Raw genomic sequence first — 23,770 nt, forward strand, 5'->3', positions numbered from 1 at the left:
CGCCTCCTCCGAGACTTGGAAAGAAGAACCGATAGTGGCGTCACGAAAAGACTTGCCATTAAACCTTCGTTCATGATCTAAGTGGATTCCAGCCGATCCAAATTAATGAATAGACCACTTGATTGTTCGCCCATAGGGCAGGAAGAGTGGACACACACTTCACTTGTCAATCACAACCACAAATAGGACAAGCTTTAAATGAAAAAAAGAAAGCAAAGAAAGAAACGATGACCCTTACCAACGTGGAGGAGGCTTGACCCGCAGTGGGAGACCCCTCCTTTGAACTCTCGAACATCGTCCACGCCAGAGAGAACCGAAGTTGCAGAGCCGAAATTTTCCAATATAATCATATCTTAGACATAATTTAATATTAATTACAATATCATAAAATAATAATGATTTAATATTAATTACAATATAATAATATAGTAATTTTAAAAGTGGAATAATGAACAAATATGATATGTTTCTGCTATTATCTATAATCTTGTAAAAATAGGCATGCTAATACTATTACATTCTCTTAAAATGAAATCTAAAATTGATTAGAAATTGACATAATATGCTAATTCATCCATACCAATTGATAATCAATTTAATGACAAAATCCATATTATAGACACAGATTTTCTTCAAAAAAAAAAACCAAGAAAACTACAATCAATAAATTTAACTCAAAAACTACATCCAAAATCTGAATAAATTGTCAAATATACCACTTCTTTAAACTAATTCTTGATAAATAAAAAAAACCAAAAACAAATGAAAACCACTTCTTTAAACTATTTTCTTTAATTGCTCACTCCAACCCAATTTTATCTACTAATAAATATTGAAAAGAAAAAATCGCTAATCCTTCCGCCGGTTACAGAGAGAAACGCAAGAAAAGGTCAATAATAGCATCGAGTAGCTTGGCGTGGCAAGATGAGTGTATCACAATAAAGGAAAGCAGAGATTATTATTGCTTTCGGAGTTTGTAAGCAAACGGAGTAGTCCTGATTTTCGTTGGCTTACTGCTAATCGACTAAAAATGGTATGTTACACTTCTTCAACCAGTTTTCCTCACTACTTCGTTAAAACCCTATTCATTGGGCATTGGTGAATATTGCAGCTATTCTTCTCATATTTCAAGGAATTGGTTGGAAAAGAAGTAACAGTGGAGTTGAAGAATGATTTGGCCATTAGAGGAGTTCTGCATTCAGTCGATCAGTATCTCAACATCCGACTGGAGAACACACGAGTCGTTGACCAACACAAATATCCACATATGGTATGCTTCTTCCCTTTTAATTTCGACTCCCGAAAATGGGATTTTAACCCTTCTACACCTGCCTAAGTCTCCAAGGTCAGGGGGAATGGTAAAGGTTTTTCCGCCCCAAAATGCAACATTTGACAGTATTTATTCTTAATTTCAGAACACGATGTTACCTTTCTGGCGAGAAAATCTTTTTCAGCGTTTTCGACTTCATTTTCTTTTAAATTGCCCTTTGCAAATATGCTAATTTTTCCTTTAGCATATATCTTTAGTTGTAATGCTTTCAAAACAACTGTCTACATGAAATCTTGCATGATAGCACTAACAAGCCACCCTGAAATGGGTTGTTGACTCCTGCAAAGGTTAATGTATTTGGCTTTCTATTTTGATTAGGCAGAAGTGTAGTGACAGATACCTTCTATTTAGTATCATCTTGATCAGGGGCTACCTGTCTGAGGATCTTAAATGCATTGCAAGCATTGCGTCACGCATCCATAAGAGAAAGTTTTCCTGCTAACGTCTTTTTCTTTTCAACTTAATCCACGGGCCTTGAGTTTCTCTGCTTCTGTGTTAGGGAATGCATTTATTACTGTTATTTTTCACGCTCTTTAAAAGAAAAAGCCTTTTAGATTATAGTTACCTGCTAGTGGAAGATACCTGTCTTGATTGTACTTAAAAGACCTATATTGATTGGACGTGATCAAACGATTATTTTCTGTCTGAGAAACATTGCAAGGATCTTTCTTATTGGTTATCTTCAATAGGTGGTTCTTCCATGATAATTTTTGTGTTACCTCTTATTTTCAGATCCAGAAAAGAAACCCTAGTCCAATTTTCTAGTTCTTTTACAGTAATGTTTCTGTTGCCTCTAATTTTCAATTACAGAATTTTTTTAATCAGTAATGTGATATTAGTACAGGGTCTCCAACCTACTGAGTTCCTTGGCCCCAAAATATAGGTGGTAATAAAAAGTATGTTAACTTTGATAGGAAGGTGCAACGAAGAGCAGTATGAGCACAGCCATCTTGTCGCCAGATAAACCTCTAGCAACTAACTAACTACTTGTGTCAAACAATTCGTGTCCCTTTTGCATGCTTCATAGTTTGCATACAATCCAATCATGATTCACATCGGTATTGATGAGAATCCACTTTCAGTTTTATTTAAATTTTATTGAGCTCCATACCCTGTTCCAAAGCTGACATTTTGTCATACAATGGAAATGTGTAGATGATGGATGTCAAGTTAAGGCTTTTAGCGTCCAGTTACATTTTCCAAAAAATATTAAAAGCTTTCTCTACCAGCACATTTTGTGCATATCCTACCTCATTATCTTCAATAAGTACAGTTCTTCATGCCATATTGTCATTAATCAATGTGCCATCTATAAGCAACAAGTATCCACAGCTTATATAAATTCTGTGAAAGCAGAGCAGACTCAGGAATAACCTTTAATAGAAAATTACTTTCAGGGTTCTTTAATGGAATTTCATACCCTGTTCCTAAGTGATGCAGATAAACCTCTGTTCCACTGCAACCAAGGCTCAAAAAATTCTGTTCAGCCCCTGTTAGCAAGCTGCCATAGTGAGCTCTATTCGTACAAATCATGCATCTCAAGACATATACAGGCCAAACATCATAGAACCAGGATTGTAGAATCAAGAACCGAGGAAATCAGAAAAAACAACACAAAATAGAAAGCTGTATTAGCCCTTTTATTCCTCATTCCAAACCCAAAATTGCAGTCATAAAAAGAAGGAAGTTTTTCTCCTGAAGACAGTGATACAGACATCTCTCTTCTACTACACTGCTATCCCCAAATCTCCTAACTAAAGAGACAGCCAAAAAAAGCTCTCTAAAATGACACAACTAGAAATGTCAATTACAAACTAAAAAAACCATGATTAGTGACAAAGCAGGAAACAGATGGGTAGTGGGGATCCAGCCATTTATTTACATTTCCTTCTCCTTCAAGAAAGATTCTAAACCTTCTGGTTCAAAAGAGTGTGATTTTGTAAATTTCACGAGGTCGTCTTCAGTGATCCAGGTGTTTTTGGAATCAAGTAAGCCCACCCATTTTACCAAATACTGGATCTTCTAGCAGCAATCTTAGTTTCTACAATCTTTTCAATCTGCTCCTTCTTCCAAGGCAATTTGCTAATCAAATCTATCAGCATGTCTTTATCTTGAACTTGTTCACTTCTGGAATGGTAGGGGTAAAGATCCAGAACATTGAAGATGGGACTGATATCCAAATCTTTTGGAATGTAATGTGTCCTTTTCAAAATGATATTATGACAATAACAAACTATAAATATAATCAAAAGTCAAGGGGCATGTGAAGAATCATGACTATTAGAGGAAAAAAGATATATATAATATAAGAGTCACCGAACAAGGGGAAGGAAGAATTATACGAAGAATATGTCTTTTATTATTTGATATTTACTCCTTTGGAGAATGGAATCACCTTGAAGATGAAAACCCTTAATGTGTTGGATGTATTCCAATGACAGGAACTTGAAATTCTACAAGGAAGATAGGGATGAAAGGTTCTATAGAGGCCCAATACAATATTTTCAACCTAGGTTCTTACAAAGAGAAGAGGACATGGATTTTGTTCAAGAGATATTGATGAAAATACAAAAGGATAAAGAAGGTACTGTTAGTTTTAGGATCAGACTGTTAATTTTAGATCAGACAGACACTCAGAACACAATAGTACCCTGGGAAAACCTCCCTCCTGGAGGTGAAAAACCCAGCAACAAGATCTCAGTCTATATTAAACAAAATCAGTGTGTCTCTTACAATTTACTTCAACTCTTGAAGTAATCTGACCAGCATATACACAGTAGTATGATTTCAAATTAGGGCATACACATAGGATTATTTGCTGCTCAAGGGAGACAATTCACTGACCATAAATGAAGTTCACTGCTCTAGAAATAGTTCGCTATTATTGAAGATGAATTCAGTGATCTTTATAATTCAATTCGCTGCCCTTTTTAATTGTATTCGCTGCTGATGAAGGGTGAAGTTCGCTGATGCTCTGCAGAAGAAATTCGCTGAATGTGGATGAATGAATGAATTCGCTGAATGTGTGTTGTGAATGACAAATGCATCTCCTTTATATAGGAGGAAGACACCCATTCATAATAGGTCGGCCAAATAATAATAAAATTCTTTAAGTTAGGCGCCCAATATAGGGTCAGCCCCATCCACAAGTTACATTACAGGTTATATTTATTTGCACATAAAATGTGACTAAGGCCGATAGGCCAATTAGTCACCTACAAGTGCTAGGTCGGTCCTAGAAGGGATCTGACCTAGCTACAAACATCAACACTCCCTCTTAGCTAGGGAGGAGACCTTCTCAAGATCTGAGTCACATAGTGACAACCACCATGGCTACTCCTAGAGGGTAGGTCCATCATGGCTACTCCCATGGATGCAAAACAAATAAACACAAGTGCCCATCATGGAAACGTGATGTCGTTATCTCAACATGACGTTCACCATAGCTACTCCTAGAGGGTGAATAAACACAAGTGCTACATCATGGAATTTCTTCCATGACATCCACCTTGCCTACTTGCAGAGGGTGGATCCACCATGCCTACTTGTAGAGGGTGGAACAAGGGCTTTCACCTCAAACTTTTGTCGCAGAGAAGAATGCATTAACAAGGGCTTGCACCTCAAACTTCTCTCACAGAGAAGAATGCATTAAAGTACATCTCAAGAAATCACTGATGTCGAGGCTCCCTCTCAGCTAGGGCTTCATTCTTCACAACTCCAAGCCTGTCTTGAAAGTACACAAACTTTACTCGAGCAAGAGGCTTGGTGAGAATATCGGCTGTCTAATCATCAGTGCTGATGTACCTAATTGAATCGCATTCCGTTGCACAATGTCTCTGACATAGTGATACTTGATCTCCACATGCTTTGATCTGTCATGAAACACAGGATTGACAAAAAGATTCACACAACTCTGGTTATCACAATGAATAACTATAGGCTCCAATGATTGTCCAAACAATCCTGCAAGGAGCTTCAGAAGCCATACTGCTTTGCGAGTTGCCACACATGCTGCAATGTATTCTGCCTTTGCGGTGCTCAGTGCCACTGCTTCTTGCTTCATCAGGAAATCATAGCAAATTCCAAACCGAAACAACAACCAGAGGTGCTCTTCCGATCAGTAACACTCCCTACCCAATCAGAATCATAATAGTCTTCTAGATTTAGGTCCATACTAGAAGAATATTTCAAGCCATATCCAACTGTGCCACGTAAGTATCTCAAGATATGCTTGGCTGCAACTAGATGTATTTGTCTTGGTTCACACATGAATTGACTAAGTGCACTCATTGCTTAACAAATATCCGGTCTAGTGTTAACTAGATACATCAATGATCCAATCAACTGCTTGTACATAGAGGGATCCACAAGATCTGAATTAGCTGCAGATTCACTTATTTCTTCAAGTTAGTTTCCATAGGTGTAGGCATAGACTTGCAATCTAACATTCCAAACCTCTTCAAGATATCAATGGTATATTTCCCTTGACTCAAAATAATTTCCTTTTGCCTTTGCTGTGATGTCCCCATCTAAACATAAAAGAATTTCATAATAAATAATAATACTATTAAAATATATATATATATATATATATATATATAACCAAATAAATAAATAAAAAGAATTAAATAAAATCTTGATAATAATAATAAACAATATTTAATATATAATTTATATTTAATAAATACTAACATTAATTTCATCATATTCATCAAATAATAATATAAATTTAACAATATTATATTATTGACAAAACACAAAAAGTTCTCAACTCATCGGTTCCTTGAACTTGATTGCTGCTGCTAGCATATCAAGTGGTAAACTTTGTGGCAGAGCAGATCTGACGCATGTCAGAATGGTCTCCCTTGCAACAAAATAAAGTTTTTTCCAAACTCTTCTAAAGGTGAAATACGAACCTTTCATTGAGCCACATCACCTCTTCTCTCTATTCACAGGCATATCATTTCCTATGCTGCCTATATAATCATCTGCAGAAATATTATATCCCACGCAAGTAGTCATTTGATGTCATAACACATAAGTATTGAACCGTCTACAAAGTGATTATAGAACAAACAAATTATATAGTCTATCAGGGCGACCAGTCAAAGGCTACGATTTGTCTCCAAAGGAATGCTTGAACCAGTCATCATTTAAAACTAGGTGATTATATCTAAAGCAAAGAGAAGTGCTTACATTAACTAAAGGATCATCACTAAAGGATTTTTGTGGATCGTCGTCACTAATCATAGATTGGTTATTGGGGGATGTAACCTTTCAATAATTATACTGATATCGATAGACAATTTAAAAGGAGGGACATGTGGAGATTAGGACAGGGAGAACCTCACTACTCTCAGCGAATATCACCCACCATCTTTGCTGATTACCCAAATTATCGTATCAATTATAGCAGCACCTTGTGATTGTTCAAGTATATCGACATAACAGACACACCACATAATTACCGGGCATTACCAATCCAGAAGGATAGCAAATGTATTACAATCGTATCTTTGATCTGACAAAAATGTCAGAATTAATGTGGGAGGAGAAGGGATTTGACAGCAATAATATAAAACCATTACATTATGGAGTAACTACGACATCTACATTCCAGTATTGGATCTTGGACGGGAACATTGACATTGGATGGGTTTTTCCTCCTGGCATCCAGATTGGAACGACTCCCCTAAGCATCACCCCTTGGGCATCAAACTGGTTATACACTTCCAGTGCAAAATCAGAAACATCATCTCACATTCACATCGTATACAGACCAAACCCGATGCTGCAAATAGCAACTTGTTATCCTCGATGAGAAGGATCACAACATACGTCATATGGATATATACCAGAATGAGTAGAGGTTGTTCCATACTGCAAGGTTGGATCATAATACCAGTGCAGATCAGAAAACATCACCGTCCATATTGGGGACAACAGTGATACATTATACCGAGTACACGCTTCAAGTATCAGATACATAGATCAAGCTCACCTTACATACATCAAATCCGGAGAATCAGAGAGAGAGAGAGACTTGTCAAGATAAGTTCTACATTCTGGATTATTCCTAAATTTTAATTTTAATATTATAATAGAATGGATTCAGATCTAATAAAGTTATGTTCATTAATATATTACACTTCTCTTTTTAATTTAAAATTGATGTCTCAGGACTAAATTAAGGTTAATCCCAAAAGGGGACATTACATTTGCCATACTTCCAAACCTAGAAAGAAGTGCATGAGTCCTAGGTTCATCTCAAATTCAAAAGTCAACTCCTTGCATCTAAGGATGAGATGATCTTCCCCAGTAACAAATAGGTCATCAACATATAGTACCAAAATTAACATTTCACCATTGAATACCTTGAAGTAGAGATTCAGATCAGCATCATTCTTGCAGAAGCCCAAACCTATTAAGTATCTATCAATTCTTTCATACCATGCATGAGGAGCCTGCTTGAGGCCATATAAGGCTTTCTTTAATTTGCATACATGGGATTCCTTCCCATGAATCACGAAACCCTCAAGTTGCTCAATGTAGACCTCTTCCTCAATCACACCTTTGAGAAAAGCTGTCTTCACATCCATTTGATGTAGCTTCCATCCCTTAGCTGCTGCAATGGCAATGATGGTCCTGATGAAAGTATATCGAGCAACTGGAGCAAATGTATATTCATAATCTATCCCTTCTTTCTAAGAGAAACCAGGAGCCACGAATCTAGCCTTGTATTTCTCAATGCTTCCATCTGCGGCATGCTTAATCTTGAATAGCCACTTGGAAGAAACAAGTGACTTTCCCTCAGGTCTTGGCACAATGCCCCAAACATCATTCTTAAGGATGGATTGATATTCTTCATCCTTAGCATCTTTCCACACTTGCTGATTTGAGGCTTCCTCAACAGTGGAAGGTTCAGTCTCAATAAGATTACACATCAATGCAACATAGCTAGAGAATTTCTGAGGTCTTTTACTTTCTCTAAATGTACCTCTAGGAGCTGCGAACTGTTCTGCCTCCTGCATAGTGTTCCTTGCCCAAAGAGGTCTCTTCCGATTCACAACAATATCTCTAGGCCCATCAGTAGGATCAAAAGGTTCAATTGGATCATCTTTTGCTAAAGGTTTAGTAGACTCCCTTTGAATCTCAGGGGCATGATCAGTTTTCATGTCTTGAAGATTTTCATGAACTTCATCATCTATCTCCATGCATGAACCTTTGGATTTGCTGAATGCAACATCTTCCTCAAATGTAACCTCTCTACTAACCTCTATATATTTCTGTCCTGGAATGTAGATTTTGTAGGCTTCGGAGGTTTCGTTGCAGCCCACAAATATTCATCTTTTGCCAGAAGGTTCCAACTTGGTTCTCTTATCTTTGGGCACATGTACATATACTGGACACCCAAAGATCCTCAAGTGACTGATATTAGGTTTGATCCTTGAAAAGGCTTCTTGTGGGGTCATGTCCTGCAAAATCCAATGAGGGCATCTATTCTGAATATACGCGACTGTTCTAGAGGCTTCAGCCCATAGAAAAGTCTGCATAGTCCTATCATGAATCATAGCTTTTGCAGCTTCAACAATAGATCTATTCTTTCTTTCTGCAACCCCATTTTGCTGTGGTTTGTAGGGAACACAAAACTCCCACTTGATCTCTGTCTCAACACAGAAATCATGAAAGCTACTCGAGGTGTATTCACCTCTATTGTCAGACCTTAAAACATTAATTCTATTCCCAGATAAGTTTTCAGCTAAAGCCTTAAATTCTTTGAATCTACCTAAGACTTCATTAGATTATTTAGATTTTAAGAAATAAATCCAAGTCTTCCTCGAGTAGTCATCTATGAAGATTACATAATACAAGAAACCACTTGGAGATGCAATAGACATAGGTCCACATAAATCAGAATGTACAAGAGCTAATTTTTCCTTGGACCTACTTTCACTTTTATGAAATGGACTCTTAGTGTTTTTACCCATAGCACAACCCTTACATGTATCATCAAGAACACGACTAAGATTAGGCATACCTTTAACCATCTTTTCCAAGGTTGGAAGAGCTCGGAAGTGTAGGTGACCAAGTCTTCTATGCCACAGTTCGCTTGAGCTGGAAATGTTATATAGAAGAGCTTGAACCGGTCGAATGGAAAGCTTATACAAACTGTCATACGTATTTCCAATCACACGAGCAGATTTGATGTTGGTTTTCTTTGGCCATTTAAGAACTCTTCCCTCAGAGAATGCCACTTGATAACCTTTATACTCCAAGGCTAAAATGGAGATAAGGTTCCTCCTAATCCCTGGTACAAACAAAATATCGCTGAGATGAAGAGAGATTCCAGAATCAAGGTTGAGGGAAGTGGCACCAAAACCCTTCACAGAATAGCGTGCATCATCTCCAATAATTACTTGGAGATTAGTCTGCCTCTCCGCCAAATCTGAAAGATGCCCCCGATAGCCGGTGATGTGTCTAGAGGCACCACTTGTCAATCAGCTAGGTATCACTATCCGTGGTAACATTGCTTGACAATGCTGAAATGAAGAGGAAATCATTGGAATTATCTTCTGCTTCTTTCTGATTTGAAACTTCATTAATGTTCGCCCCTTGTTGCTTTGGCTGTAATGTCCCCACTTTTAAAAATAATTTAATAATAAATAATAATAATAAAATTAAGATACAAAAGAATACAAATAAAAATTTAATATAATTAATACACTTATTTGGTACTGATTCATCATCCATTTATTTAATTAAAGATTCATTGAATTAATTAAACAATATAAATATTAATTAAACTAATAATTAAAGAATGTGCGAATAATTAATGAAAGTTTTAATAATTAAATGTTCATTTGGGCTGAGTGTGTATTAAACCAAATGAAAAGATTAATTAAAGTGAATCCCTTATATATCATTTAAGATGGGAGGACGTGACTCAAGAATAAATCACGACTCTCCCATTGTCCGTGCCTTCCACTCACCATAAAAGGTAAGCTTGCGTGGGAGTCAAAGGACATATAGAGGGGAACAATTAATAAAGGAGGAGGAGAACAACTTTAGGAGAACTTCAGACCAAGCAGATACGTAAAGGTCTGACTCTTCTTCACCACAAACATGTAAGAAAGTACTTCCCTTCTTTTATAGAATTCACAGCACACGTTTAGCATCTATATTATTCAGATTATTATCAGCATCAATAATATCATATTATTCAGATTAATATCGGCACCAATAATATCATAATATTCAGATTAATATCGGCATTAATAATATCATATTACTTCAGATCAGTATCAGCATTTAATAATGTCATATTATTCAGATTAGTATCAATATTAATAATATCTGGAATACTGGAATGTTAAGTGTATGTTTATGATGAATTAATATTGTTCTAGAAGTTTATATATATATATATATATACTGTGTGAATATGTCTGAGAGCATATACTGTAATAATATGAATGCTGCTTGTTCAATAAGGAGTTTTAGGAACTGTTAATATATCCATCTTGGGAAGAGTATGGAGAGGGTTTCCGGTGGTGACGAGGGGCTTTCATATGGTCATTGGACCCATGAGGTCAAGGAACCAGTTACTTTCTCCATACCAGTCTTACCAAGTTGGATATAATTTGAATGTTTAAAGGTATAAATCTAGGTAAGACAGTGTTCTATAACTACCGTATGGTCACATAAGATCACTGGCCGTTATTAATATATTATACAGGCACAGTGACTGTTGCCAACAATATTAGGACCTAGAAGTTTATATCCATGATGGAATGGTTCTGTAAGTTGTTTATATAATCTATTTACGGTCTACTTGATTCTGTCTGATTACACATACTGTTAGTGGTACAATATTGAAAATAATTATACAATCTGATTACAAGAATTATATGCGTGAATTAAGTCTGAATACACGATAGAGTTGTTAGACTGTCAAGTTTATCTCTATCTTGGGGAGAGCATTGGAGAGAGTTAACAGTTGCCACGAGGGTCTGCCATGTGGTCAGAGACCCATGGAGTCAAGAGGCCTGTTACAATTTCCCTGCCAGTCTGCCCAAGACAGAGGTGAAGTCTGAGTGTCTGAAGGTATTAAGGATTAAGTTGGAAGCATAGGGGAACTACCCTCTAGCAAGGGGGTTAAGAATAACCAGCCCTTGCTCTTCCATTTAGTCCAAGGTACTTTCTCGTGTCTATATGTTAGTGTTATTACATCGACTCATAATATGTATATGCTGTAGGTATTGTGTGTGTACATCCTTGTGATTTCAGGGTTATCCATAATCAAGCTATCGGTTGCAGGCTTAAGGTATGATCTGACTTATGTTATGAGTCTTCCCTTTATTGCAAATCCATGCATAATAATCAATTAATGCTAGTCAATGATCAATATGGAATTATATTCTCCAGATTTAATCAGAAATGTCTCCTTAAAATAGAATTGATAGATACTATAAACATATTAAATAGAATTATTACTATTAATCCCTGATTGGGGACATTACAGTGGTAAAGAATCTAACAATATGTGTATTCACATGTATGCTCCGTGTTTGCAGATATCCATGTGTATGCTTCGTGTTTTTCATGTGTATGATCTGTGTTTTTGATTCATATTGGTAGATGACTTTGTTTGAGAAAGTTAAAATCGACATTGCTTGAGGACAAGCAAATTTGGGAGGGGTGGACTGTAATGTCCCCACTTTGAAAAATAATTTAATAATAAAATTAAGATACAAAAGAATACAAATAAAAATTAAATATAATTAATACACTTATTTGGTACTGATTCATCATCCATTTATTTAATAATTAAAGATTCATTGAATTAATTAAACAATATAAATATTAATTAAACTAATAATTAAAGAATGTGCGAATAATTAAAGAAAGTGTTAATAATTAAATATTCATTTGGGCTGAGTGTGTATTAAACCAAATGAAAAGATTAATTTAAGTGAATCCCTTATATATCATTTAAGATGGGAAGACGTGACTCAAGGATAAATCACGACTCTCCCATTGTCCGTGCCTTTCACTCACCATAAAAGGTAAGCTTGCGTGGGAGTCAAAGGACATATAGAGGGGAACAATTAATAAAGGAGCAGAATAACTTTAGGAGGACTTCAGACCAAGCAGATATGTAAAGGTCTGACTCTTCTTCACTGCAAACATGTAAGAAAGTACTTCCCTGCTTTTATAGAATTCACAGCACACGTTTAGCATCTATATTATTCAGATTATTATCAGCATCAATAATATCATTTTATTCAGATTATTATCAGCATCATTAATATCATAATATTCAGATTAATATCGGCATTAATAATATCATATCAAAGTTCCCAGGCTCGGACTCGGCAAGGCCGACTCGACTCGTGACTTGGCTATGACTCGGCAATGACTCGGCAAAATAAAAAAACCCTTGAAATTAAGAGATTTTTAACAATTTAAAACTTGTTTCATGCACCCATTATTGAATAAAGCCCAATTATAATGTGTGCTAGCTTGTTATGCCATGAAAGGCATGTTGGTAGAGTATCTACTTGTTTGGGGCTTCTGTTTAGTATTTTCTTTGGCCAAATTGAAATTTTGGGAGCACCAACATGAGACATCATGAACATCTTCACTTGGAAACTGTAAGGAGTGCTTGTGTATGGTAGCATTAAATAGTGTGGTTGTTGAACTTAGGTTTTACCTTGGGACTATAGTTGACCTTGGTCTTTCTTGGACCTCTTAGTTTTTAGGCTATATATATGTTGGATGGAAGGGGGAATTGTGAGGCCAGAAGGGTTTGAAAATATGCTCCTCAGAGACATGTCCCTTGCCAAAAATAACCTTGTGCCCCATGGGGGGATTTTTTGGGATGTTGGGCAAGGTAGGAAATGTCCCCAACACACCCCCCTTTTTTCAAAATTTTAAAAAACATCCCTGTTGTGAGGTACTCACACATCACCCCATTGCAAATGAAGACCCCCACTTTTTGCTTTCTAGGGTTAGCTCTTTTAGTTTTGTTGTTGGTCGTTTTAGTGTCTTAGCCTTTGTATTGAAGGGATTGAGTTTCTCAAAGGTCATCAAATCAGGTGGATCTCCTCAAGGTGGAGTGAAGGAGGTTAGGTCAGTTGAGTGATTAGGGGTTATTTAGATCATTCCTAGGATTTTTGTGTACTATCTGGTCACGCTTCAACTTGCTAAATCAAACCTTGGTTGAATGCATTGTGTCCTCCTAGGTCCCGTCCCTTACATCAAGGTCAGAGTGAACTCGCCTTAAAAGTTTGGAATGTCATCCTGATCCTGAAATGGCTTGAAATTTGACTGTCTGGAAATTTGAAGGATCCTCCAAAAACTAGATTTTGCATGATAACTCATGGAAGTCCGAAACCACTCTCAAACATCCTGACAATATATATGGAATATAACTTAAAGTATAAGAATGTCTTTTCTCTTTCTTATACTTAAATGTTATATTCCATATATGAATCCTGACGGAGAGACTAACTTGTCAAACAAGTCAAAACATTGACCTGTCGTGGCCGAGTCTTGGAGCTTGGACTCGGCGAGTTTTGCCATAACTCGCCTGACTCGCGAGTCAGGCAAGTTATGGTCAAAACTCACCGAGTCCGAGTCCCGAGTCAGCAAAACTCGCCGAGCTTGGCTCGACTCGCCAACTCGGTGAACTCACCTGACTCACGGCGAGTTTGGGAACTCTGTATCATATTACTTCAGGTCAGTATCAGCATTTAATAATGTCATATTATTCAGATTAGTATCAGTATTAATAATATCTAGAATACTGGAATGTTAAGTGTATGTTTATGATAAATTAATACTGTTCTAGAAGTTTATATATATATACTGTGTGAATATGTCTGAGAGCATATACTGTGTAATAATATGAATGCTGCTTGTTCAATAAGGAGTTTAAGAAACTGTTAATAAATAATATATCCATCTTGGGAAGAGTATGGAGAGGGTTTCCAGTGGTGACAAGGGGCTTTCATATGGTCATTGGACCCATGATGTCAAGGAACCAGTTACTTTCTCCATACCAGTCTTACCAAGTTGGATATAATTTGAATGTTTAAAGGTATAAATCTAGGTAAGACGGTGTTCAATAACCACCGTATGGTCACATAAGATCACTGGCTGTTATTAATATATTATACAGGCACAGCGACTGTTGCCAACAATATTAGGACCTAGAAGTTTATATCCATGATGGAATGGTTCTGTAAGTTGTTTATATAATCTATTTACGGTCTACTTAATTCTGTCTGATTACACATACTGTTAGTGGTGCAATATTGAAAATAATTATACAATCTGATTACAAGAATTATATGTGTGAATTAAGTCTGAATACACGATAGAGTTGTTAGACTGTCAAGTTTATCTCTATCTTGGGGAGAGCATTGGAGACAGTTAACAGTTGCCATGAGGGGCTGCCATGTGGTCAGAGACCCATGGAGTCAAGAGGCCTGTTACAATTTCCCTGCCAGTCTGCCCAAGACAGAGGTGAAGTCTGAGAGTCTGAAGGTATTAAGGATTAAGTTGGAAGCATAGGGGAACTGCCCATCTAGCAAGGGGGTTAAGAATAACCAGCCCTTGCTCTTCCATTTAGTCCAAGGTACTTTCTCGTGTCTATATGTTAGTGTTATTACATCGACTCATAATGTGTATATGCTGTAGCTATTGTGTGTACATCCTTGTGATTGCAGGGTTATCCATAATCAAGCTATCGGTTGCAGACTTAAGGTATGATCTGACTTATGTTATGAGTCTTCCCTTTATTGCAAATCCATGCATAATAATCAATTAATGCTAGTCAATGATCAATACGGAATTATATTCTCAGATTTAATCAGAAATGTCTCCTTAAAATAGATTTGATAGATACTATAAACATATTAAATAGAATTATTACTATTAATCCCTGATTGGGGACATTACAGTGGTATCAGAGCAATGATCCTGCCATCCTGCAGGGTCAGGGTAAAGAATCTAAAGATGAATCAATGAATCATCCTAGTTAAGGAAAAAGAATCTAACAATATGTGTATTCACATGTATGCTCTGTGTTTTTGATTCATATTGGTAGATGACTTAGTTCGAGAAAGTTAAAATCGACATTGCTTGAGGACAAGCAAATTTGGGAGGCGTGGACTGTAATGTCCCCACTTGGAAAAAAATTTAATAATAAAATTAAGATTCAAAAGAATACAATTAAAAATTAAATATAATTAATACACTTATTTGGTACTGATTCATCATCCATTTTTTTAATATTTAAAGATTCATTTAATTAATTAAACAATATAAATATTAATTAAACTAATAATTAAAGAATGTGCGAATAATTAAAGAAAGTATTAATAATTAAATATTCATTTGGGCTGAGTGTGTATTAAACCAAATGAAAAGATTAATTAAACTGAATCCCTTATATATCATTTAAGATGGGAGGAAGTGACTCGAGGATAAATGACGACTCTCCCATTGTCCGTACCTTTCACTCACCATAAAAGGTAAGCTTGCGTGGGAGTCAAAGGACATATAGAAGGGAACAATTAATAAAGGAGGTGAATAACTTTAGGAGGACTTCAGACCAAGGAGATACGTAAAGGTCTGACTCTTCTTCACCACAAACATGTAAGAAAGTACTTCCCTGCTTTTATAGAATTCACAGCACACGTTTAGCATCTATATTATTCAGATTATTATCAGCATCAATAATATCATATTATTCAGATTATTATCAGCATCAATAATATCATAATTTTCAGAAAAATCTCGGCATTAATAATATCATATTACTTCAGATCAGTATCAGCATTTAATAATGTCATATTATTCTGATTATTATCAGTATTAATAATATCTAGAATACTGGAATGTTAAGTGTATGTTTATGATGAATTAATACTGTTCTAGAAGTTTATATATATATATATATACTGTGTGAATATGTCTGAGAGCATATACTGTGTAATAATATGAATGCTGCTTGTTCAATAAGGAGTTTAAGAAACTGTTAGTATGTCCATCTTGGGAAGAGTATGGAGAGGGTTTCCAGTGGTGACAAGGGGCTTTCATATGGTCATTGGACCCATGAGGTCAAGGAACCAGTTACTTTCTCCATATCAGTCTTACCAAGTTGGAAATAATTTGAATGTTTAAAGGTATAAATCTAGGTAAGACAGTGTTCAATAACCACCGTATGGTCACATAAGATCACTGGCCGTTATTAATATATTATACAGGCACAGTGACTGTTGCCAACAATATTAGGACCTAGAAGTTTATATCCATGATGGAATGGTTCTGTAAGTTGTTTATATAATCTATTTACGGTCTACTTAATTCTGTCTGATTACACATATTGTTAGTGGTGCAATATTGAAAATAATTATACTATCTGATTACAAGAATTATATGTGTGAATTAAGTCTGAATACACGATAGAGTTGTTAGACTATCAAGTTTATCTCTATCTTGGGGGGAGCATTGGAGACAGTTAACAGTTGCCACGAGGGGCTGCCATGTGGTCAGAGACCCATGGAGTCAAGAGGCCTGTTACAATTTCCCTGCCAGTCTGCCCAAGACAGAGGTGAAGTCCGAGTGTCTGAAGGTATTAAGGATTAAGTTGGAAGCATAGGGGAACTACCATCTAGCAAGGGTGTTAAGAGTAACCAGTCCTTGCTCTCCCATTTAGTCCAAGGTACTTTCTCCTGTCTATATGTTAGTGTTATTACATCGACTCATAATATGTATATGCTGTAGGTATTCTGTGTTTACATCCTTGTGATTGCAGGGTTATCCATAATCAAGCTATCGGTTGCAGGCTTAAGGTATGATCTGACTTATGTTATGAGTCTTCCCTTTATTGCAAATCCATGCATAATAATCAATTAATGCTAGTCAATGATCAATACAGAATTATATTCTCAGATTTAATCAGAAATGTCTCCTTAAAATAGAATTGATAGATACTATAAACATATTAAATAGAATTATTACTATTAATCCCTGATTGGGGACATTACAGTGGCATCAGAGCAATGATCCTGCCATCCTGCAGGGTCAGGGTAAAGAGTCTAAAGATGAATCAATGAATCATCCTAGTTAACGAAAAAGAATCTAACAATATGTGTATTCACATGTATGCTCTGTGTTTGCAGATATCCATGTGTATGCTTCGTGTTTTTCATGTGTATGCTCTATGTTTTTGATTCATATTGGTAGATACAAAATGAATACAAATAAAAATTAAATATAATTAATACACTTATTTGGTACTGATTCATCATCCATTTATTTAATAATTAAAGGTTCATTGAATTAATTAAACAATATAAATTTTAATTAAACTAATAATTAAAGAATGTGCGAATAATTAAAGAAAGTGTTAATAATTAAATATTCATTTGGGCCAAATTTAGAACTACAAGAAAATGTACAAACTTAAAAAGGGACCTAAAAAGTAAGTTGAAGATAAAAGAGTCTTTGGTAGGAGAAAATGTTTTATCAGTTTTTAATATGGCACGTGTCACCAAAATATCAATGAAGTGAAGAGTTCAAGTTGAAGGAAGATGTACCAAATCATGCACTATCTTTCAAACTTTTACATGGTGAGTCATTGATTGATTTTAGAGGAGCATGAAGGATGAATATGCATTTGAGGACATTTGGATTAGCCCAAATTCAGAATTTTTGGGTCACAAAAATGAAAGTGTTGAGGATATCTCAACAAACTCTTTTTCGACAAATGAGGAAGTAAACACATCAGAGCACCAAGTTAAAGAAAAAGTTTCAATAGTTACTATCACTGGTTTTGAGTATGCAGGAATTATTAGATCAACAATGAATGATAAGTAATTTGGAAATGTTGAACTGATTGAGAATAAAAAATGAAGCATTTAGAAGACACTTGTTTAGAATTAGGCCAATATAAATGGTTTAAATATGCAAATGATTTCCAATCTGATAATATGAATAATTTTCAGTTTTTCCGCTAGGTTGCAGATAATCCACTTTTTGAAATGGATGCAAAGAGGTTTGTTTATTGGGATAACCCCACTTTTTAAAAATTAAAGCAGAGATGTCTTGGTTCAAGTCCACAACTTTTGATGATATCAGAGTAGCGCATTGAAAGATGAATGGTGAAATGGTTTTTTATAAAGGCAGGCTCACGAGAAAGTTAGAAGTTGTAGGGATAGGGCAATTAGTAGTGTTGGGAATGACTCAGGAAATTTTGCAAGACAATATGAATCATCAAGCAAAATTGTTTGAAGACAAAAAAGACAAAGTTGTTCAACAAGGCTTAGCAACAAATAGGCAGTTAACAAAATACATTGTATCATCAAAGAGATTCATAATATTTCCAAGATTGATTTGGGATCCTGGTATCTGAAAAAGGATTCAATCAAGTGAAGAAGAAATTCTAAGAGTATCCTAGTTTGTGTTTGCTTGAGAATAAGCAATCTTGGGAAGTGTTGATGTGTTTTTTATGCATATGCGAACACAAAATAAAATACCATAAGTATCTTATCCTCTCTTGATCCAAGTCTCTCAAATGCTGAAGATTAGCTTAAGGATCACTTGAGAAAACTCCAAGGTTCATGAATGTAGGGTCACTACGTGTGGATAAGCTCATTGGTTTGATGTGATTATGCTGGAATCACAAGGGGACTTACATTAGAATGCCTGAATGCTCGGTTTGCTAGAACTTAGATCATCTGATGTTACAATACGTTGATGCTTTTTTATCCTAAACTAACTTGAGTTTGAAAAAATGGCAAAAGATGAGGGGTTGAGAGAGTCTATTTTAATCCTAAGAATATAGGAAGATGGGTGAATGATCGGATGGAATCCTACTAGGCATTGTCTCACCATCAAATAGAACAATTTAACACAAGCTCAGTGCAATCTTCAGGATGTTTCAAAGATGTTCGAATCAATACCACCAAACATTGATCACCATTCAAGTTAATGCATAAGCAATGAGTGTATAGATGTCTTGCAGTCTATATTAATAATACTACTAAATTCTGCATAAGAACATTATCAGGCTTCATATATTAAGCATACATATTGAGCACATCCCCATGCATACCACCAAGAACAAGGATGTTACTGCCTGTAACTTAATAACAGTTCTGATCTGATCTGGTCAATGGTGTTGTCACCTAGATGCTTTGATTCCTTTCCTTTATATCTCTCAATGTTAGGGAGAGGTCACACCTCTTCATCATATATGCCCTTTGGCAAGAGACACACCCTTTTACCATTAGCACCCTTTGAAAGAGTTCAACTCTTAATTATTACTGTCCTTTGAAAGGGACACAACCTTTCACAATCAGATCTGCACTTCTTATTAAATCAGATCTGCACTTCTGATTCCAAAATTACCCCCCTCTCAAATGAGGTTCTCTTCTCTCTTTGAAATCTCATATTTGAGGGAGTCACAACTTTTCGTTCCATGTCTTTTGACCATTCATTAACTTAATTAAATTTTAATTATATTTAATTATATGCTTTCATTTTTTAATTTTAATTTCAATTTTATTTTATTTTCTTTTGAATTTCAATTATATTATTAATATTTACCATTAAATTCTATTTCAAAGTGGGGACATTACAAAAACAACCAATTTTTTTCCAAAAAACCAAATTACAAACCCAAAATCTTACAATCAAAAAACCATGAATATCCTCATTTTCTCTGAAACTTTGAACTGCAAAAAAACTTCTGTGAAAACCAAGGTGATTCCTCTACCAGCTAGGGACCATTTCTGAGATCCAAAACCAATGATTTGATGAGGGTTTTGATCATTGATCAATCTTCGGAAGAACTCTCCATTCAATCTGATAGCATCTTGCTATGTGTGCACTTCTGAATGATCCAAATGAGAGCCCAAATCTTCTTTAATAGAGTTGGAGGGAGAAGAAAGCAATTTTAAATTCATAATAATTCATTTTCCCTCGAATGGCATTTTTAATAATTTAAAAGCAACTTATGTGCAAGTCCCCCTTGCCTAGATGCCACTTGAGGGGATATAATGTTATTGTATAAAATATTTATATAATACTAAAGTAAAAGTAAAATAAATAAATATTAACATTAGAAATTTAGTGCATCATTTAAATGTTCCCAACCATGTTGTGGAAATCACCACCAAGGCCTTGGAAACCAAAATTGATCACACCAAGGAGTAACTCAAGCTGGGAAGACGTCTGGTGCCAAAATGGGAACTTACTATAAATAGACTTTGCTCTTTGAGAAGTGTGGAGAATAGTCTTAGAGGCCAAAAGCGCTATTGAAAGTGTCACTGCAATCCAAATCACTAACTGAGCATAATGCCAACATTGAATGCCAAGAAATCGAACCCTAGCTCTCCAAGATCTTCGGAGTTCTCCCCAGCACACCCAGAGACTTGTGGGAAAACCCAAAAACTGGCCAAACGCTTATGGAACATCATTGCATAAAAATGGGGACATTACATTATGGCATGCTTATGTGATAATTTGGCTTAAGATTTGATGTATTTCAGCACTTGAACACCCATCAATAAGATGAATTTTTTAATGTAACAAGTATTGCCTTCATTGTTTCAATCATCAATGTTTGAACAATTGCATACAGTTCTTTTCATAAGTACCATACCTCTTCATGGCATCATTTAGTTTTTCCTAAAGTAGGCAACTGGCTTAATCTCTATCTAATATAGCCCTGATGGCCACTGCTGAAGCATCACACTTGATGGTGAAGATCTTTTCAGACTCTGGTAAGGCAAGTATCAGGGCTTCTCTCATCTTTTTATTAAACAACTCAAAGCTTATCTCAACCACTTGGGTCTAAGAAAAGGACTTCCATTTGATGCCATCAGTCATTGGAGTGCTTATTCTGCTGAAATTCATGAATCTCTTATAAAAGTTTACAAAACCATGAAAACCACTTATTTCTATAATGCTTTGAGGGGTAGGCCATCCAAGTATAGCCTTAATCTATTTGGTATCCATGATACTCCTTCCGCTGAAATCACATTTCCAAGGAAAAACAACTTGTCTCGACTCTCTACAAAACTCACTTTTCTCAAAGTGTATTGAACCAATTTGTAAATGCTTCATATGCTCTTTCATGCTCCTGCTGAAATTCAGAATGATATCAAAACAGATTATGACAAGTTTTCCAATGTGGGAAAATACCCGGTTCATGGTGCACATGAAAGTGGCAGGGGCATTTAACATTCTAGAAGGCATTACCAACCATTTGTATAAATTGTCCTTCGCCTTGAATGATGTCCTGCATTCATCCCCTTCTCGGATTCAGATCTGATGTAATCACTCCTCAAATCAACCTTGGAGAAAATCTTAGGAACTGACAAGCAGTCTAGTATGTCTTCCATTCTAGGAAGTGGGTATTGGTACTTTACTGTGATCTTGTTGATGCTATAGGGTCCACACATGTTCTCCACATGCTTCCACCTTTAAATGAGAGTAAATCTAGTGCGGCACAAGGCTCATGCTTTCCCTAATGAACCTTTTTTCTAAGAATTTGTAAATCTACCTTCTCATATCTTCATTTTCTTTTGGAGATGATTGGAATGTAGGTTGGTTGGGAAGCTTTGATCTTGACACCAAATCAGTATAGTGTGTAATACCTTTTGAAGGAGGTGAACCAGCTGCATCTCTTTTGAGTTATGTCAGAATATTCTTTCAGCAACTTTTGCACCAATGGTGTAGGTTGGATCCCACTATGCTCTCTTTCTTTTCTTTGGCATAGTACATAACAAGCTGATCCCTTGTTCTTTTTGGAGGATTTTTAATAGGCAATAGCTCATTGATACAAGTGACAAAGCTGACATTTCAAATGCCTCCCCAGCTTTCCATGGTTTTAAGAGTGTTTTCCTTCCTTCATGCTGAACCACATATGGAATATCCTGAATGGAATATTTTGTAATATCTGATCAAAATTAATTTACTTCACACAATTCAAATATTAATGGCTGCTCACAAAGTGGTTGGAATGCTTAATCGAATTCTGTGATCTAAATGTCTTGGCACTTTTATGGCTGCAAGTACACGATATCTGCACAGAATTGTTAATTGGCTTACTGAATAATTTAGTTTATTACAACTGCAAGAATTTATTTGTCTTGAAACAACAGTTTGCAAGAGGCTGCAGCTGTATAAAATGTAACAAGTGTAATTTAGGATGATGCTACAATCAGTTAACCAGTCCTTAGAATGCCACAGCCATGATTGGCAACCTCCTTCAAAGACAGTGATCAGATTTTCTGGTGAACAGCAAATGTTATTAGTTTGAAATCTTTATCTATATCTACTAGAAAATCAGTCAACTCTGCACAATGGTGATTTCTATGTGAAATCTCTCCAAGGAATTATGGGTTTTCACCCTTTAATTCCAGACCTAGAGGGTTTTCATCCTCAGGTTAATTGAACCATAATTCCATGCTCCACAAGTTGTAGAAATCAGATAATAAAATGTCTCCTCAATATGTCTTCTTCTCCTTGCTTGGCCTCTCTTAAATTCAGCTTCTTCCAAAGGATTGCATCTCTTTGATATTATTAAAAATAAACTTTAATTATAACTTCATCTTATAATATCATTTAATATTTCATTCACTACCCTTATTGCTTATGCCATATCATTATGGCCTAACTTTTGAAAGCTTGTGCTATCCTTTCTTTATGCTACACCATCTTTTGTTATGGTTATGCTATGTTTTAGAATTTTTTGCATGTTTTAAAAGGATCTTAAAATGTGTGGCATGCTATGCATATATGTTCAGTTCAAATTTTTAGATACCTGTGCTAAATCCTTGCTGGCAGTTGTAGGAGGATACACCATGCTCTTGCTCGTCAAATGCTGTGCAATATTTAGATACTGTGACACATTAATCAAGGATGGCTAATGTTGGACAACTCATATGGCCTGAACCATTTCACAAAATGTCCAAAGGTTGTATGATAATTGAAATGTTATGCTGTTTTCTTTTCTTTGATATTGTCATCAACTAACATTTTCTTGCTTGTGCTGTGTGTGGATTGGCTACAATATGGTTTTTCATACTCACATTCACTTAGTGCAAAATTCCCAAAATATACGAGAAATGTATGATGGGTGTTGGGTTTTCTCTAGGTTTAAATTTTGAAGAGAGGACATACATCATAAGTATTCTCTCTACCCTGATGGATTGTATTCTAGTAATACTACCAAGGTCCTATAACAAGAAATGACATGCACCCATTGGCACCACATCATAGAGTGTTTCACCTGCATAAGGACCAATTTTGAGTGTGACAAGACAATATCTATCCACAAGCACATTGCGATCCTTCTTTAACCAAGAAATCTTGTAGGGATAAGATTTTGGAATGCAATCAAATTGTATTTTGTCAACC

At 35.7% G+C, this 23,770-nt stretch overlaps 1 protein-coding gene across 1 annotated transcript in view; it reads left to right on the forward strand.

The window, feature by feature from the left end:
- The first annotated feature begins 826 nt into the window (after positions 1-826).
- The window catches only part of LOC131060410 (sm-like protein LSM2), a 31,092-nt gene continuing 8,148 nt past the window's right edge, over positions 827-23,770 (forward strand). Inside the window, exons 1-2 of the mRNA XM_057993646.2 lie at positions 827-1,033; positions 1,112-1,270. Of these exons, the coding sequence (XP_057849629.1) occupies positions 1,031-1,033; positions 1,112-1,270 (162 nt within the window). The 5' untranslated portion in view covers positions 827-1,030. The remainder of the gene's footprint in view (positions 1,034-1,111; positions 1,271-23,770) is intronic.

This window comes from Cryptomeria japonica, chromosome 5 (genome assembly GCF_030272615.1).
Source record: "Cryptomeria japonica chromosome 5, Sugi_1.0, whole genome shotgun sequence".
In the NCBI taxonomy this organism is placed as follows: Eukaryota; Viridiplantae; Streptophyta; class Pinopsida; order Cupressales; family Cupressaceae; genus Cryptomeria; species Cryptomeria japonica.